This window comes from Gekko japonicus, unplaced genomic scaffold, assembly GCF_001447785.1.
Source record: "Gekko japonicus isolate JY-2015 unplaced genomic scaffold, Gekko_japonicus_V1.1 scaffold1, whole genome shotgun sequence".
Taxonomy (NCBI): Eukaryota; Metazoa; Chordata; class Lepidosauria; order Squamata; family Gekkonidae; genus Gekko; species Gekko japonicus.
Window position 1 is genome coordinate 3,618,439 of NW_015164181.1, and position 19,094 is coordinate 3,637,532.

The window sequence follows — 19,094 nt, forward strand, 5'->3', positions numbered from 1 at the left end:
CTCCTTGGAGGCAGAGTGAGGTAAAAATTAACTAGATGCAGGGCTATTTTGGGGCAGGAACGCACAGGAATGGAGTTTCAGCTGGCTCCCGAGTTGGCCACACCCAGCAGGAACTCATTAGCATAATAGGCCACACCCAACAGCAGAAACTCATTAGGATTGGCTACATTAGGGGTGTGTGGCCTAACATGCAAAGGAGTTCCTGCCACAAAAAAAGCTCTGGGTTTTGACAACAAGATAAACAGAATAAGAATCAAAAGGTGGGTGTGGCCGGATGACCACACTTCTGGTAACATGGGGGTGTGGCCTAATATGCTAATGAGCAGTGCTGTCAGGGTGTGGCCAAATATGCTAATGTGTTTCTGCTGTTGGGTGTGGCCTATTATGCTAATGAGTTCCTGCTGGGCTTTTTCTACAAAAAAATGCCCTGACTAGGTGGATAAGGAGAAGGGGATGCCCATTCTAGAGACTTTCAAACAATTAGCTAAAGTCAAAGACACACAATCACACCCTGGAGGGAACCTATGAACGTGTCTCATTTTTGCAGCAGGTCACCCAATAGGCAACAGGGCGGGATGGCGAACCAGTGAGCACTTTAATAGCCTTGCATGCTTGACAGGTAGTGTGGGGCAGAGCTGAGAGTGTCAGGCTAGCTCTAGGGAGACCTGGGCTCCAATCCTCCCTTCTCTGTGAAGTTAACTCGGTAACTTTAGGTCTCTCTCTCTCTGTCAGCCGAACCTACTTCATTGTAAAGGTAAAAGAGAAGACAAGGAAACCTTCTATGGCACTCCGAGCTCCTTACAGGACAGGCGCAACAAAAAAATTGGCACGCTTCGAAAGAAAACATGTAAGCCCGAAGCTAAAGGGTCCCTCTCAAGCCACTGGTCGAGCCCCCTCACGCTCAGAAGTTAAGCTCTCTTTGGAAGTCAAGGATCATCCTTAACATTTCTGCAGCAGTACATGCAGGTGTTCCAAGGAGATTACAGGCATATTATCTTGTGATAACCCTTTCCAAATCCTTCCTGGGAGGTCAACAGAGGTGCTGGCCTGAGGTGCAGAGACTTGCCAGTAGCCTCCTCAAGGTAGAGTAGGGTTGTAACTCTGGGTTAGAAAAAACCTGGAGGTTTAGAGGGGTGGAGCTCGGGGAGTATGTCATAGATGCAACGAACATGAAGTTGAGCAAACTTCAGAGGCCGGCGGAAGACCGGAAGGCCTGGCGTGATCTGGTCCATGGGGTCGCGAAGAGTCAGACTCAACTGTGCGACTGAACAACAACAACAAGCCTGGGGAGTGTGGAGTTTGGGGAGGGGAGGGCGCTTAGCAGGTATAATACAACAGAGACCACCTGGCAAAGCTGCCATTTTCTCCAGGGGAAGGAGATCAGTTATAATACCAGGAGATCTCGAGGCCCCTCCGGGAAGCTGGCAAACCAAAAGGGTAAGCTGGGGACTCCATCTCTGGCAGCTCACTCCCCTTGCCAATCTTCTGATGGTGGAAAGTGGCGTCAAGTCGCAATTGACATATGGCGACCCCGCAAGGTGGCCAAAGCAAGATACCTTCAGAGGTGGTTTCCATTTGCCCACCTCTATTTTAGCAACCCTAGACCTCCTTGGTGGTCTCCTGCCCAAATACCAGGGCTATTTTTGGGCAGGAACGCACAGGAATGGAGTTCTGGCTGGCTTCAGAGTGGGCCACGCCCACTACAGCCCAAACCTCTGCGTGCTTGGCTACAGAGGGAAGGGGCGCCTGGGCAAGCGAAGGGAAGGCATGGGGGGGTGGTCCAATATGCCAACGAACTGTGCTGTCAGGGGTGTGGCCAAATACACTAATGAGTTTCTGCTGTTGGGTGTGGCCTATTATGCTAATGAGTTCATGCTGGGCTTTTTCTACCAAAAAAAGCCCTGCCAAATACTAATCATGGCTGACCTGGCTGAGCTTCCAGGATTGGACAAGATCAGGCTAGCCTGGGCAATCCAGCATCCTGCACAAGCGCGAAAGACATCGTGCAGCGCAATCCTGTGCATATTGATTTTAGAATTAAGTCTCACTTTGTTCCGTGTGGGTCTCATTCCCCAATAAAGGTGATTAGGAGTACAGTTTCGTAGCACAACCCTGTGCCCACTTACTTGGAAGTAAGCTCTGCCAACTTCAGTGGAGCTGATGTTCCAGTAAGTGTTCTTAGGACTGCAGCCTCAGTCATCAGGAGTTTAATCAGTCAAGACCTGCATAGCTGAATAAAAGCAATGGTTCTGAGCGACAAAAGCTTAACTGCTTTGTTTTCAGAGGATGCGCGTGCACACATCGTGGGAGGCACCCTCTTGAAAAGAGACACTCCTCCTGCATTTGAGAGGAGGGCGAATGCTTCTTCCAAGAAATGTCCTTCGCTTTAGGGTTGCCAGCTCCAGGTTGGGAAATACCTGGAGATTTGGGGAGTAGAACCTGGGTAGGCTTGCCAAGTCCCCCCGGGGGGCGGGGAAACCCCAGCCACCGGCGGATCAGCCCCCGGGGGGAACCCCACCCCGACGTGCACGTCACCTGGAAGTGATGCGACCACGCCAGGTAAGCTCTATGGTTTTCCCTCGGATGGTCATGGCCCCGCCCCAGCGTGCCCGGCGTCGTCATGTCACTTCCGGGTGACGTACGTGCGGGGCACGCGCGCACTCCAGCCGCCAGCCGGGAGTCCCCCGCTGCGGCTCAAAAAGCACTTGGCAACCCTAAACCTGGGGAGGGTGAAGTTTCGGGAGGGGAGGGACTTCAGGGGGTATAATGCCACAGAATCCACCTTCCAAAGTGGCTAGATCTCTGTTGGCCGGAGATCTGTCGTAATCTTAGGAGATCTTCAGCTACAGCCTGGAGGTTGGCAACCCTAATTCCCTTCGACATGAGAGCTACGGCCTGGGAAGAGGGATTCCATCCTGTCTGTGTGAGGAGAGTGAACTCTCTTCTGAGAACCTCCCACGTGAGGAAAATAGGATTGGAAGAGACCTCCCTTTCTGTATCTGACAGAAGAGGGGATGCCTCTTCCAAGGAAGCGCCTGCAATTTGCCATTTGTGTTTTTAAAATTACTCTCAAAAAACCAACAAAGCCCGTTGCTCAATCAGAGGCACATGTTTAATCAACTAATCAACCCAACTTCAATATTTTGCCTTATTAGGAATCTCAGCTTTTAAATTCAAATGTTATCTTCTTATCCACTCTCTAGTTGCCTGATGTTAATATGGTTTATAATCGGCTTACTGATGGACAGTGTTTTTTTTTATCATACTTGTAATCGGCCTTGGGTCAAAGTGGTAAAGATGGACTATATATGAAAATAAATTAACATCTAACCATATAAGTCAGGGGTTCCCCGCCCTTTTTGATCCCATGAGCATCTTTGGGATTCTGACACAAGGTGGTGGACGCAGGCACAAAATGGCCGCTGCGGGAGGCGGAGCCATCCCCCAATCGTCAGAGAGTGAGATCGTGCATCACCCTAATAGCAGATTTTCAACATTTCAGGCCAGGGGTCGTTTCGTAGAAAAAGAGCTAGGGGAACTCATTAGCATAACTCATTAGCATATGCCACACCCCCTGACATCACCGGAAGTGTGTCATAAGGCCACACCCCCTGCCATCACCGGAAGTGTGTCATAAGGCCACACCCACCACTCAGTTAGTCTTAGTCTTAAAGGTTAGTCTTAAAGGTGCTATTTGTTAGTGTTAAAGGTGCGGGAGTGCGAGGAAGCCCCGCGAAGGCCCCCCGCCCCTAATGGTCCTGGCCGCCACCGCCGGCCTTGCGGCTCCACTGCCGAGCCCCATCAGGGGCCCGGCAGTGGACCTGCAAGGCCGGCAGGAGTGCGAGGAAGCCCCGCCAAGGCCCTCCCTGGCCCCAGGCAGGCAGGGGTGGGGAGAGGTGGGGAAGAAGCAACTTACCCTCCCTCTTCTCCTGCCTCCTCCTGGCTGAATGAGGACCGGAAGCGGGGCGGCCGGAAGCGGGGGCGGGGCTTCGTCGTGTGCCCCGCCCCCACACCTCACCCGGGGGAACGGCGATCCCCCACGATCCCCCCGAATCGACCTCTGTTTCAGGCACAAGTTCTGTTTAACAGGATGCCTTTTAATAGTAACATATTACTTTAAAATATTTTCTTCAATACACACAGTTTACCTTCAGTAACACTGTAATGATCGTTGTGTACTTTAAAAAAAATCTGCACAGCCAGTCAGAAGCCCTTCTAGGCAGAAGAACCTTTCTAAAAACTCTTTGCAGGAGCCAGAAAGGTGTTGGCAGCACGACGGTGCCCGTGGGCACCACGTTGGAGACCCCTGGCCTAAGGGCTGTGGCCCTAATTTTTTATATAACTGAGCTTTCTGAAAGAAAATGAGATATTAAGTGTAATAAATAATGGGCATCATTATTTCTCTGGGCAGAGAGGGCTCTTGTTCCTCTCTGATGTATATTCCTGTCACATAGTCTCGCTTTGCCTTAATTTCACAAGCTGTATTGGGAGAGTACAGGATACGAATGATTTCAAGAACTAATGTAAAAATGTTCAAGGATCCCAAGGATCCCCGCGGGGAGGGCTTGGTGGACGAGATCTCATCATGATGCAGTGATAGCCAGCATTATAAATCCCTTGCTCTAAAATAAAATCAGACTCCAACACGGCGAGAAGTCCAATTTCAGAAACTGATTGCACTGTCACATCACCTGAGCCTGCATCATGTGCATAATTCTATTTTAACATCCTGCTAATTGTGGGGAGGGGCTTGGTGATCATGCGGAACACAGCAGCCCCGCCCCTAGAGGCCAACATGCGCCCTGATTGGTTCCCCTCACAGACAGCAAGGTCGCCAGCAAGCACTTCTTCCCTCCCCAAGCCAAGGTGAGATATTTTGTCAGTGTTTAACAAGAGCGGAGGTGGTTTGGGTCTTAAACACACTGTGCAACCCCCCAATTTAGTACTGCAAAACCCCTCGACAGACAGCAATGACTACCTAATACGGCCTGCATCTAGGGATGCCAGCCTCCAGGTGAGACCTGGAGATTCCCTGGAATTACAGCTCATCTCCAGACTACAGAGATCAGTTCCCCTGGAGGGTGGACTCTATGGCACTGTACCCCACTAAGGTCCCTGTCCTCCACAGGCTTCATTCCCAAATCTCCAGGAGTTTTCCTAGCTTGGATCTGGCAACCTTACCCTCCATCCCCTGCCAGTGGCCAGGGAGGACTTGCAACTCTGCCTGCATCCCACGTGCATGGAGACCCCCTGGCGACTGTAAAGTCAAAGGGTGACATTTGCAGGTAACACCCCAGAGGGAGGGTTCATTTTTTCCATGCATCAACTTTCATGCAGTAGTATTTCCATAGAGTCCATTCCAGCATTCACAGGGCAGTCCTAACTAGACTTACATCATTTTCAGCCCATTGACTTCAGTGGACTTAGAAAAGCATAACTCTGCGGACGACTTCAGCGTCAGTGTTCCGTCTTAATGCCTTCTTAAGAGAGCTAGATACGAGTCTTGGAGCACCTTAGAGACCAAGATTTCCAGGGAAGAAGAAGAGGAGGAGGAGAAGATTGGATTCCTACCCCGCCCTTCACTACCCAAAGGAGTCTCAGAGCGACTTACAAACCCCTTTCCCTTCCCGTCCCCATAACAGACACCCTGTGAGGTAGGTGGGGCTGAGAGAACTCTGACACAAACTGCTCTTTTTCAAGAACAGCTCTTATCAGAACTATGGCTTGCCCAAGGTCATCCAGCCAGGTGCGAGTGGAGGAGTGGGGAATCAAACCCGGTTCTCCCAGATTAGAGTCCGCGCTCCTACCCACTTCATCAAGCTGGCTTTTGAGAATCAAAGCTGCCTTCGTCAGAGACCTGATTTGTGCCCGATGAGGGGAACTTTGATTCTTGAAAACTTGTACCCCTAAACTCTTGTTGGTCTCTTAGGCGCTACTGGATTTGAATCTGTCTGTTCTACTGCAGACCAACACAGCTATCCTTTGAAACGATTTACGCGAAAGACGGGACATCATCACAGGCGTTTCCCCAGTCACGGAAAACCCACTCTGCATCCATCTGGCTAATATGCACTTTTGGACAAGTTCAGAGGCATCTCTTCTAGCCTGTGTTTGGCTTACCTCTGTATCTTATCTGTCTTTCACTGTTATGCTGCCTTTCCAGAGGGGACACTAGTCTCTCCTCCCCTCGCCTCCTTTAACCTCACAACAACAACCCTTTGAGGTAGGTTAGGCCAAGAGAGAATGACTGGTCTAGTCACTCAGTGAGTTCCACAGTGGAGTGGGGATTTGAACCCAGTTCAACCCCATCCTAGGCGTATAAGTCTAACCCCTGTACCATGCTGGCTTTATGTCTTACGACATCGTTGGCTCAGATTTTTAAAACTGAAGTTCCTGCTCTCTTAACCCTTTACTGACTCGGCTGCCGCTTAAACAGATTTGTAAGGCTTTTTGTGTCATTCTATTGTGTGACTTGCTGGCTGCTGTTTTAAGGGGCTTAGTAGTCTGGCATAAAGTAGCCATTTAATTGGTTTCTTTAAAAAAAAATGTTATGACGACGGCGTCACTAGCCGCCTTGAACTGTGAACCAGTACAGCATATGGGTCAGAAATCTGTCAGATAAATATCTTTTCCTGCCCTGATTCCTTCGGATAGAGCAGGTTATCAGCATCCACTTAAATAACCAAACCAAAACCTTGGAAAGTGTGTGATGCAACTTTTTTTTTTTTTTTTTAAAACACACACACAACAAAACCGGTGTGTGTGTGTGTGTGTGTCTTTCCTAGGGTTGCCAACCCCCAGGTGGCACCTGGAGATCTCCTGCATTACAACTGATCTCTGGAAGACCGAGATCAGTTCCCCTGAAGAAAATGGCTGCTTTGGAGGGTGGAGTCTGTGGCCATCATACCCTGATGAGGCCCCTCCCCTCCCCAAACCCCACCCTCCCCAAGCTCCACCCCGAAAACCTCCAGGTATTTCCCAACCCTAAGCTGGTGACCCTAGTCTTTCCCCACCCGTTAGAGGATCTCCTGCATTGGCAAAGACGGATCAGGTAATAACAGCATAGTCCTGGGGTCCCTTAGCACCGGATGGCTTTTTGCTGTACATCAGAAGTGTTTTGCGTGTGCCTTGAACATGTCACATGTACACATGTGCGTGAACCCTGACCACGGAGCCAGGACCGGCTGCAGTTCCATCTGGCATGCGCAACCAGAGGGCTCAGCTACACATTACCGTTTCCCACCACATTTATTTTGATTCTTTTTCTTTTCTTTTACAGATTTAACCACTAAGATCACTTTGTCAAGGGGAAGAGGAGCATGGAGGAAGAGAGGGAGAGAAAGAGATGGAAACCTTAACTCTCCCCCCCCCCGCCCTTTCCTCACTAGAAAGAAGAGTTGGTTCTTACATGCTGCTTTTCTTTACCCTAAGAAGTCTCAAAGTGGCTCACAATCGCCTCTCCCTTCCTCTCCCCACAACAGGCACCTTGTGAGGTAGGTGGGGCTGAGAGAGTTCTGAGAGAACTGCTCTTGAGAGAACAGCTCTGAGAGAACTGTGACTGACCCAAGGTCACCCAGCTGGCTTCATGTGGAGGAGGAGAAGGAGGAGTGGGGAATCAAACCCGGTTCTCCCAGATTAGAGTCCGCTGCTCTTAACCACTACACCACACTGGGGTAGTGTTGCTCCCCCCCCCCCCCGATTTTACTCCTTCTGTGGAAAACATACTAGTACAACAATTAATTAAAGGGCTAGGGTTAAAATTTCCCTCTCCTTTTGTCTTGAGAAAGCAATCTGAGAGGCTGTTTTGGAAAAGTTAAAAAAAAACATTTAAATGTTGTAGATGAGCCCACATTAGCCAACCTCGGTTTGATGCTCCTAACGTGTGAAACAGCCCTCTATAGAGCCTCCGTGTGAATGTATTGGGAAGTACAGCAAATGCCGTTTTCAGTTCTCTCACGAATCCTGTACTTCTGTGCCCTGAGGTATCATGCATGCTTTGCCCTTGTTAGTTTCTTCCTGCCTTCGCCACACCCCTCCGACCCTCTCCGAGGTCATCTCTGTTGCTGCATCCCTCAGAAGCCCCCTGCACTCTCCCATTCCCCCCCCCATCTCTCACTCGTTCCTTAACAGTCGGATCCCAGAGATGCAACTGAGCCAGGAGCGGCAGGATTCCGGCTTCTCCAAACAGCAGGGACAGTTGACCTGACCAGATTTCCTTCCTGTATTTCTCAAGCGCATCTCCCCGTCTGACGGGCAGTTTCCCCTCCTTTCCCATCATTAACCAACTCCCAGCATCCTCTGCTCCATCGGAAGATAACCCCATCTCTCAGTTGGCAATCCGGAACAGGGAAGGCATTTCAGGAGATCCAAACTGATTTCAACGTGAAGCTCCAACAAGGAACCCAAACGAAAAAACATCCCGCGTGGCTTCCAAGAGATCAGGGCAGGCCAGGGGAAGCCAGAAACAGAGAAATAAGAGTTGCTTGTGACCCCTTTCCCCTGCCCCACCTAAATCCAAGGAGAGTTCCTGTACATGTGTGTGGAGGTCAGTTCCTGTCCAGGTCCCGGCAGGGCAGCAGGGCGTGTGTCAAAACTTCACATAATGGTACATCGGTTCCTTCGCAGGGCCCCCTGGAAGCGGATGGTGGTGTGGACATGCTTGCAACGGGCACAGCCCACGCTCTTGAGGAGTTCACTGAAGAGCAGGAGGATGTGCCAGTTGTACTTGGCTGAGCACTCGATGTAGCCGCATTTCCAGGTCTTCTTCACCAGGTTGGAGACGTTCCAGCGCGGGATGACCCGGCCTTTCTGAAGGTCCCGCTTGTTCCCCACGATAATGATGGGCGTGTCAGAGGTGCCGATGACCCTGCCGAGAAAGACGGAGGAGGTCAAGGGGTGGTATAGTAGGACTGCCAAATTCTGGGTTGGGAAGTTCCTGGAGATTTGGGAGCAGAGCCTGGGGAAGGCACGGCAGGGCTTGGGGAGGGACCTCAGCGGGGTATAGTGCCACAGCTGTTTTCTCCAGGGGAGCTGTCTGGAGATCGGTCACGAGATCCTGTCTCTGTTGTCGGGAGAGCAGTTGTGATTCTGGGAGGTCTCCAGGCCCCACCTAGAGGTTGGCAAACCTAGGTGGTAGAGGGAGGGGGACCGAGGGAGGAACTAGGTCAATGAGAGTTACCCTCAGGGCTATTCTTGGGCAGGAACTCACAGGAACGGAGTTCCGGCTGGTTCCAGAGTTGGCCACGCCCACTACAGCCAAAACCTCTTCATGCGTAGCTACAGAGGGAAGACCCCCCCCCCCGGCGACTACGAGGCGGGCGGGCCAGGGGGGCGCCTGGGCAAGCCAGGGGAAGGCATGGGGGTGTGGCCTATTACGCTACCGAGTTCCTGCTGGGCTTTTTCTACAAAAGAAGCCCTGATTACCCTCATTCTGCTACCAAGGCTAATGTGCTAGCAACCCTCAGAATATCAGCCATGATAGCCGGACACAACTTCCATGCTGGGAAAAGTGGCCACATCTGGGTGGGAAAGCTCCTAAACACACAGGAAGCGACCTTATATGGATTCAGACCCTTGGTCTATTGACTGCTCAGCATTGCCTACTCTGACTGGCAGCCATTCTCCAGGAGAGATCTTTCTTATCACCTGCTACCTGATCATATTTAACCGGAGACACTGTGGGTTGAACCTGGGACCTTGTGGCTGGAAATCAGATGTTCCACCATTGAGCCAAAGCTCCTTCTCCAAACTATGAGTACATGAAACTACTGAGTCTGACCACCGGCCTATTAAAGTCAGTCTTATTTACTCTAACCGGCAGTAGTTCTGTGGGGTCTTTGGGGGAATTCTTTCATATTACCTATCACCTGATCCTTTTAACTGGAGATGCCTGGGACTGAACCTGGGACCTTTTGTGCCCCAAGCAGATGTTCGATGACTCAGCCATGGCCCTTGCTTTACATGTTATTTACCAGATGGTGACGTTATTGACCTCTGTGCCATGAAAAGCTTCAGTGGGCTGGCTGGGGAAGCCCATCCCCCAACAGCCAGGGCCAGGTAATGACATCACACGATGACATCATGCCGGGGACATCGTGTAACGACACTCTGGTATTTTGGGCAAAACTCATAGAGCTTTGCCCCAAATACCAGATGTTGTCGTGCAATGACCCCGGAGTGATGACATCACTTCCACGTGACATCGTCACATCAGGGATGTTACATGTGGCGATGTCGCCCTGCTCCCCCACTCCCAGGAAGCTCCCCCCCCCCCTGCTGGCAGAAGAAAAGGACCTGGCAACCCTAGTGGGCATCACAGTGTGGCTGCCAAGTGTCTCTAGAAAATGGGCGGGGCCAAGTGGGCCTGCTGGCCAGCGAAGATTCTGATTTGAATGGATGTGCCGATTTTTAAGAACACTGCTTTGGCAGCAGCTGCCACCACAGCACAAGGACCTTTGCTGTGGCAGCCAGTTTGTGGCTGGCTCCGCCTCCTGCAGCAGCTTTCTTGTGCCAGCCCTTTTGTGGCTGCACCCACCACACTGTGCCAGAAGTCCAAAGGTGCCCACAGGGTTAAAAAAAATGTTGGGGATACCTGAGCTAGACTCTTCTTATATTTGGGATTACACCCAGGGCTATTTTTGGGCAGGAACGGGCAGGAACGCACAGGAACGGAGTTCCGGCTGGCTCCCGAGTTGGCCACGCCCGGCAGGAACTCATTAGCATAATAGGCCACACCCAACAGCAGAAAGTCATTAGGATTGGCTACATTAGGGGTGTGTGGCCTAACATGCAAAGGAGTTCCTGCTACCAAAAAAGTCCTGGGTTTTGACAACAGACAAGGTAAACAGAATAAGAAGATAAAGGTGGGTGTGGCTGGATGACCAGACCTGATAACATGGGGGTGCGGCCTAATGTGCTAAGGAGCTGTGCTGTCAGGGGGTGTGGCCTAATAGGCTAATGGGTTTCTGCTGTTGGGTGTGGCCTATTATGCTAATGAGTTCCTGCTGGGCTTTTTCTACAAAAAGAGCCCTGGGACCCACCATGTACAGATGCAGTCTACTGCAGAGAACCAAATTCTGGGGCACAAGCCAGGGGAGAGAGGGCTGTTGTCTTCAGACCCTGCTTGTGCACTATCTGGAACCATCTAGGTGACCATTCACAGGGAAAGGATGCTGAATGAGAGGGACATTTGTTCTGACCCAGCAAGGCTTTCCACCTGTTATTAACCTATCCAGGAACAAAGTACCTATGAATGGCCCAGGGTGTACATCCAGGAGCTCTGACAATAAATATCTGCACCCCTCCCTCGTTCCCTTTCTCCAGTCGGGCCCAGGACAGGACGAGGGATTTTTTTTTTTACCTCGTTTCTAGGATCTGCTGCCTAATGGTTTTGACATACTCAAAGCTGTCAAAACAACAGATGTCATAGACCAAGATGTAGGCATGAACACTCCGAAGGCCTCGGCAGCACACGTCCGCCCACTCCTGCAAGACAGACAGAAAGAGGGACGGATCAGGGAACACGCCGATCACAGCTCCCCATGGTGTCACCCCGCCCACCCACCGCGAGCTCGGTCCGAGGAGAGATTGCACTCCCGTTCAGCAAGGCATTCAGTGCCCAGAAGGCAAAGAGGCACCCCTGCCTCTTCTAGAGGTGGTGGGATTTATTGTCCACCAAATTTAGAACACACTGTGATTTGTGCAGAGGGAGGTCCCTCCCTTCCCCCATATTTTTGCCGTCCAGTCACAGATGACTTATGGCAACCCTGTGTGGTTTTCAAGGCAAGAGATGTCCAGAGGTGCCTGCCTCCATGTCACCACCAATGCTCCCCTAAGCTGTGGAGTCTTGTGAGCAAACATCCTACTTTGTGAGCTACTGGCATTCAAGTTGTGAGCGAGCGATTTGGCTGCTGCATAAATTAGTTTGCTCTGGAGCCCTCTTGCCTGAGCTAAGACAAAAATCTGTGGAGGCTAAAGAACTGTGAGCTAGCACATACTAACTCAGCTTAGAGGGAACACTGGTCACAACCCTGGTATTCCTTGGGGGTCACTCTTCCAAATACTATCCAGGACAGTGCATTCCCTCCCCTAAGGCATCTCAGATCAGTGGAGACAAGGTCAAGGAATTGCCCCGTCCTACAGGAGCTCCCCAAGACTCCGAAATCCTGCCTTGCGGTTATTCAACCCACTCCACATACAGTATCTCGGGTCAGTCATTACAACAACCCTGCAAGGCAGGTCAGGATTACCATCACACTGGAGTGCAAAGGCAGGGCTCAGAAAGAAAGAGAATAAGGTCCCCAAGTCCACTTAGTTATTTCTCAGAATTATTTTCAACCCACACTCTCAACCACGAGAAAAATAATATTTAAAAACAGTTATTGAAATAATGTTTAAAACTCCAAGACAAATAATAAATCTGTGACTGAAACCACAACAGCAGTAAGAAAAGCAGGGTATAAAAGTATCAGACAAAGGCAGAGACAGAAGTGAGACTGAGGACTGACGGCTCAGTCTCTTAGGTATGAGGCTACACGAAGTCTCTGACTTCCATTTATTTTTAAAAGGACAGCTTTATGGTCCCGCTGACAGACTGCCCGTCTTAACCCTGGTTTCCAAAGTGCGCTGCAACCCAAAATATCTTCAATAACAACACAATTTTAAAAAACAAGGAAACTTCAGTAGAACAGACTTAGCAACGGCTGGATAAACTCCAGATTTTAAAAGGGCCTGGCAGGATTTAGAATCTCTGAAAGGAGTGGAATGCTAGGAGATCACAAAATGCAGTGAAGACCACCCAGATGGCTCTCAAAGGGGGGTTAAGATGGATTCTTGGAAGACGGGTCTATCATAGGAGGGTTGCCAACTCCCAATTGGGAGATACCTGGAGATTTTTGGGGTGGAGCCTGAGGAGGGAGGGGTTTGGGGAGGGGAGGGACTTCAGTGGGGTAGAATGCCAGAGTCCACCTTCCAAAGTGGCCATTTTTCCCCAGGTGAACTGATACCTAACACCTGGAAAGAAGCTGTAAGAGTTGGAGATCTCCAGTCACCAGCTGGAGGTTGGCAACTCTATCGGGGTAGAGGCTAAGAAGGGCAGGGCTTGGAGCAGAGACGGACCTCAGTGGGGCATTACGCCACCGAGTCCAGCTTCCAAAGGAGCCATTTTCTCCAGGGGTCCTAATCAATGCTCCCTCTAAGCTGTGGAGTCCTGTGGGCAACAATTCTACTTTGTGAGCTGCTGGCATTAAAGTTGTGAGTGAGCGATTGGGCTGCCGCATCAATTAGTTTGCTCCGGAGCCATCCCTCCTGAGCGAAGACAGAAATGTGTGAGCCGGAGGCTAAAAAACTGTGAGCTGGCTCACACTCACTCAGCTTAGAGGGAACACTGGCTCCTGATGTCTGTTGCCTGGAGATCCGTTGTAATCCCAGGAGATCTCCAGCTCCCACCTGGAGGCTGGCAATTCTAAGCACAAGGGATAAACGGAACCTCCCTGTTCAGGGGCAGTATACCTCTGATTGCCAGTTTCAGGTGGGTAGCAATAGGAGGCAGCTTCAGCCTCTGTGTGCTGCACTTGGCAACCTCCTCGGGGCATCTGGCTAGTAGCCACTATGGAAGCAGGAGGCCTGCCTACCTCGTTCTTCGGTCTAATTCAGTGGGTCTCTTCTGCTGTTCTTGTAGGGATGCCAGCCTCCAGGTGGGGCCTGGGGATCCCCCGGAACGACAGCTCACCTCCCAACTACAGAGATCAGTTCCCCCTGGAGAAAATGGCTGCTTTGGAGGGTGGACTCTATGGCATGGTACCCCACTGATGCCCCTGTCCTCCCCGGGCTCCACCCCCAAATCTCCCGGTGTTTCCCAGCCGGGACCTGGCAACCCTACCCACCCATCCCCCCCGCCGGTGGCCAGAGGGTTGCGATGGCCTCGGTGGCCTCAGAGAAGCCCAGGCCTCTCCACATTCTTGATTGCTCACTCAGTGGGAAAAGCAGCGCTGAGCTGTGACAGTCCCTGGCGCTTCCATGTTAAAAGCTTCATTTCATTTTTAATTTTCAGAAGGAACATTTGGTGAACAGCTGGGGTTTCCCAACGCAGAACAATCTGGATTCCATGTGTCTTGCAGAGGTGGAAGCCCCCCCCTTCTGGTTTTGTCTCCTTTAGCTTCACAGCTGCTTCCACTCATCCTTTCAATGAGACGTTAAAGCAAACTTCCCACATAGCCCAGCCTGGCCCATTGTCAAGGGTTCCATCGAGGCTCAGCTTGGCCCAAGTCGCCCGTAGTCTTCTCCTGCCCCCTTCTATGCGCCTTCTCTGCCCCTTGTGTGATGTCACAGAAGCTAAGCCAATGGCTGCAAGACAGGCTGAGGTGCCTCCCCTGCTTGCCATTGTGACATCAGAACAAGCCAGCCAATCACTGTCAAACAAGGCTAACTTCATGATGCTGTTCGTATCTTATAGTGAGTAAGCGGTGATTTGCAGGTGCTTGTCCAAAAAGGAAGAATCCGTGCTGTCACAACCCCCGCCCTCACAACAGGGCCTCTCTGCCCGCACCTTTGCCTCGGGCTGTCTTAGAGACACGGGCTATATATCACTCCCTTGGGGTCAGTTTAACCAGCTAAATTTTTTTTCAAGTATCAGACTAATAAAAACCTATCAAATATTAATACACATGATGGGTCAACACTTTCCAACTAAGGACCAAACGCGTTTCGGCCTCAAAGGGCCTTCCTCAGTGGTCACTATACAACATTTTATAGACACACATTCAAACAAATGTATACAGGTTCTTTAGTATACTTATTTTGAGACCAGATGTTGTATCCTTATATGTTTGCAATTGTGTTGCTGGTATAAATGATGGGCCGCAGGTATGGCCATATTCATTCCAATTATTCTGGTACTGAGATTTCAAAAGTCTGAATGTGTGTCATTCCATCAAGGTAAGGATTCCACCGAGATCTCCCTCCCCAACCCCTGCCCTCCCGAGGCGCCCCCCCGGCCTCTCCAGGATCTCCCCAACCCAGAGATGGCAACCCAATCGGCATTTCACTGGGCTCTTTTATTAACGCTCGCAATGCTTTCCTCACCTCAGACTGTTCCCCCGAGAAGGGAAGCAGCAAAGCTTGATTGATAAGTGTTCATTTCCTTCATTATTATTTTTTAAAACGAGGGGACTTTGATCTAACCAGATAGTCAGCTCCAAGATGAGACGGACTGTACGGAAAGAGCCAGCCATGAACATATGTCTGCTGTATTAATGAGGAGTTCATTTTGAAGTGTTAACATTTGATTGCTTTTGGCAAAAGAGGGAGAGCCGGAACGCCTGCCAAACGGCCCTTCGTTGCCGGTGACAAAGCGGGAAGAGATGGAAGCTCGCGAGCGAATTTCAATAATGTAAAATTTATACCCACTTAGATGAGTTTAAACTGCCTTCACTGACCCCGAGGGAAGCCTTGCTACAGATATAATCGCTTTCTGGTGGCAGTCATCCCAGGTTGAAAAACCTGGATTGCAGAATGCAAAATTCAGTTGCAGAACTCACTGCTCCGGATGTAGGGATGGCCCCTAGCTGGGATGGCTTTCAAGGGGGATCCAGGTTGGCAGCTGTGTTGGCCTCAAGCAGCAGAACAACGTTTGAGTCCAGCGGCACCTTTGAGACCAACAAAGTTTTATCCAAGGCATGAGCTTCCGTGTGCACGCACACTTCCTCAGACACAACGAAACGGAAGGGAGCAGTTCAAACTTAAAGACAGAGGCTGAGCAGAAAATTAGCATGGAACATGATGAAGATGCTTTAAGATATGCGAATTCAAACAGTTTTAAGAATATATAAGGGTTTGTTGAACTTCAACAAAGATTTAAAACTTTTTTGAATTGTTTTGTACAATATAATCTTTTTGCTTTTGTTCGTCATTCATTCATGGAGTGTCTTTAAAAAGGTGAAGGTTCCCTTGCTCAACAGCCAGTCGAATCCGACTCTAGGGTTGCGGTGCCAGCACTGTCCGAAGACGTTTCTGTGGTCATGTGGCCGGCATGGCTAAACACCAAGGCGCATGGAATGCTGTTACCTTCCCACCAAAGTGGTACCTATTTATCTACTTGCAATTTCTTGCTTTCGAACTGCTAGGTTGGCAGGAGCTGGAACTAGAGACGGGAGTTCACGCCGTCATGCGGCACACTCGGGTCTCGAACTGCTGAACTACTGACCTTCCACAGCCCGCAGTTCAGTGTCTTAACCACTTGAGCCACCGCAGCTCCTTTATATATTGATACAATCTCCCGTGAGCTCTCATTTTGATATACCACCTGGAGGTTGGCAACCCGATGTACAGCAATTGATGGAAGGAGAAGACTGTAGTCTTCATGCCTTTCCTGTGAACTTCCTAGGGCCCCCCTCCAGTAGTAAACAGTATACCAGCAATTGCTTAGAGCCGGAGAATCAGATTGCATTACATAACACCAAAAAAACTACAATCCCCAGAATTCTTTGAGGCACCCATGACTATTAAAATGGAATTGGATAGACAGGGATTTGCTGCATCGATAGAATTTAAACACAATAAGAATATAAAAATCAGGGTTGCCAGCACTGACTTGGGGAATTCCTGGAGACTTGGGGGTGGAGCATGGGAAAAGCAAGGTTGGGGGAGGGTTGGGACCTCTGTGGGGCTATGATGCCATACAGTCCATCCTCTAAAGCAGCCATTTTCTCCAGAACTGATCTGTAATTCCAGGAGATCTCCAGGCCCAACCTGGAGGATGGCAACCCTAATAAAACAGGGGAATGCAGGGAAAGGAGCAGTGTGTTTGCTGACTGAGTCTCAGCAAGAGCTGATTTCCAATCACCACTCAGTGACAAAGCTCCTTTGGGGCAAGTTGCTGTCTCTCAGTCCTACTTCGCAGGGCTGTTGTGAGCAAAACACACCCACCAGCCTGCATGGGGTGGCCTTGAGCTGTCTGCAAGAAAAGGTTGGTCAGAGATGTAAAGTAAGGTTCTTTTTTGGATGCGGAGGGTGGCACCTTCTTAAGGTACCAGCCCGACAGTTTCTGCATCGCCAGGGAATCGTCTCCCTTCCTTCACAGCCTCCATCTGCTCCTGCTTCCCTCCCCCACCACATCTCGAGGCGTGGACCCAATTCAGCATGTTGCTGCCGTATGCCTCTGTTGATCATTTATCCTCCGCTATTTCCGTCTGTCTCATCCACCGACCTTTCTTCTCTGCTTGCAAAGCTTCGCTTTCATCCTCCTCCCTTCCGGAAGATGAGGCAGCCATCTATCCTTTCTGGCCATTTGGAGGGAAAGGAAAGAGAGACACCCCACCCTGCAGACCCGCAGCGCTGGGACACCTTCAGCCAGCACAGAGATGTTCCTCTCACGGCCAGGTTACAATACAGAGAATCAACATCACTGCCCTTTTAAACACAATTTTAGTTTGCAATTTTATCATGCAATCCAGCATCACACCAGCTTCCTTGCATCACTTCCAGTCAAATCCAGAAGTGACATGGGGACGCTCTAGTATTCTGCAAAAACTTTATGGTAGAACTATAGAAATGTTCTGTGTCACTACTGGTGTGATGCTGGTGCATCAGGTCCCCTTCAGTTTCTCCCAGGGCAGGGTTGCTGGCTGTGGCCTGGCAATCCTACTAGTCTCTGATATTCAGAGATATACCGCTTCTGAACATGGAGGTTCCACTTAGCTGCCATTGCTAATACCAGCTGATGGAACTCTCCTCTGTGAACTCATCTAGTCTGCTGTCATCCCTGATTTGCCTTTGTTATGTTTTGAAACAATTTTGTAAGTCAGGCTGAATCCATGGAATATACATGAACTGCAGGCTATGGAAGGTCGGTAGTTCAGCAGTTCGAGACCCGGGTGCCGCACGATGGAGGGAGCTCCCGTCTCTAGTTCCAGCTCCTGCCACCCTAGCAGTTCGAAAGCGAGAAATTGCAAGTAGATAAATAGGTACCACTTCGGTGGGAAGGTAACAGCGTTCCGTGCACCTTGGTGTTTAGTCATGCCGACCACATGACCACAGAAACGTCTTCGGACAGCGCTGGCTCTTCGACTTTGAAACAGAGATGAGCACCGCAACCCTAGAGTCGGACTCGACTGGCTTTCGAGCAAGGGAACCTTTACCTTTATCTTTTAAAGTGAGAAGTTAGCTAATGAACCATACCGTGTCTTAACTATGATTTTATATGAGATCTAAACTTAGACATCTTGTGGTAGATCCTACCCTTCTCCTAGTACTCCATTGAGGAACGTGGGAATCCTTCCACTTAAACTGGGAGGATGGTTTATTGACAGGGTTGCCAACCTCCAGGTGATGGATGGAGAGCTCCTGGAATTTCAACTGATCTCCAGGTGACAGAGATCAGCCCCCCTGGAGAAAATGGCTGCTTTGGAGGGTGGACTGTATGGCATTGTACCCTGCTGAGGTCCCTCCACTCCCCAAACCCCACCCTCCCCAGGTTCCACCCCGAAATCTCCAGGTATTTCCCAACCCGGAGCTGGCAACCCTACTTATTTAGGACAACTGGATCCATCACGACCCAGCTTGTTCTCCAGGGTCACCTTCACCACAAAACAGGCAGGGACACTGAACCAGAGTCTAGTAAGGCAAACCAGGATTCAAGTGATTGTCTCCGAGCCAAATCCTGCTTTTACAACCAAGCTATCATTGAAATAAACCACGGTTTCGTGTTCAAACTGAACCAAACCTGCACATAAACGTGGCTCTGCCTGGATCTCCACAGCAAACATTTGTTATAAAAGCCAGATGATGACCGTCGGTTAGCTGTTTTTGCTTCCATGTTTCTTCATTTTAGAAGCATGTCGTGCAAATGGCAAGCCCAAGTTTGATCAAATAAAGCCCCCCAAATGGGGGGAGTAGCCCCAGTACATATGTTCCAATTGTGCTTTCAATCACTGTGCATAGAGGGGGAGAGGGTGCAAGCATGACAGCGCTCCCTCTCCCCTGCCAACATATAATCACTGACAATGATGATGATGATGATGATGATGATGATGATGATGAAGAAGAAGAAGAAGAAGAAGAAGAAGAAGAAGAAGAAGAAGAAGAAGAAGAAGAAGAAG

At 50.1% G+C, this 19,094-nt stretch overlaps 1 protein-coding gene across 1 annotated transcript in view; it reads right to left on the reverse strand.

Annotated features, from left to right (window-relative positions):
- Window positions 1–8,595: 8,595 nt before the first annotated feature.
- Window positions 8,596–19,094, reverse strand: part of RASL10B (RAS-like family 10 member B) — a 17,334-nt gene continuing 6,835 nt past the window's right edge. The window contains 2 exon segments of the mRNA XM_015408038.1: window positions 8,596–8,866; window positions 11,360–11,484. Coding sequence (XP_015263524.1) covers window positions 8,596–8,866; window positions 11,360–11,484 — 396 coding nt within the window.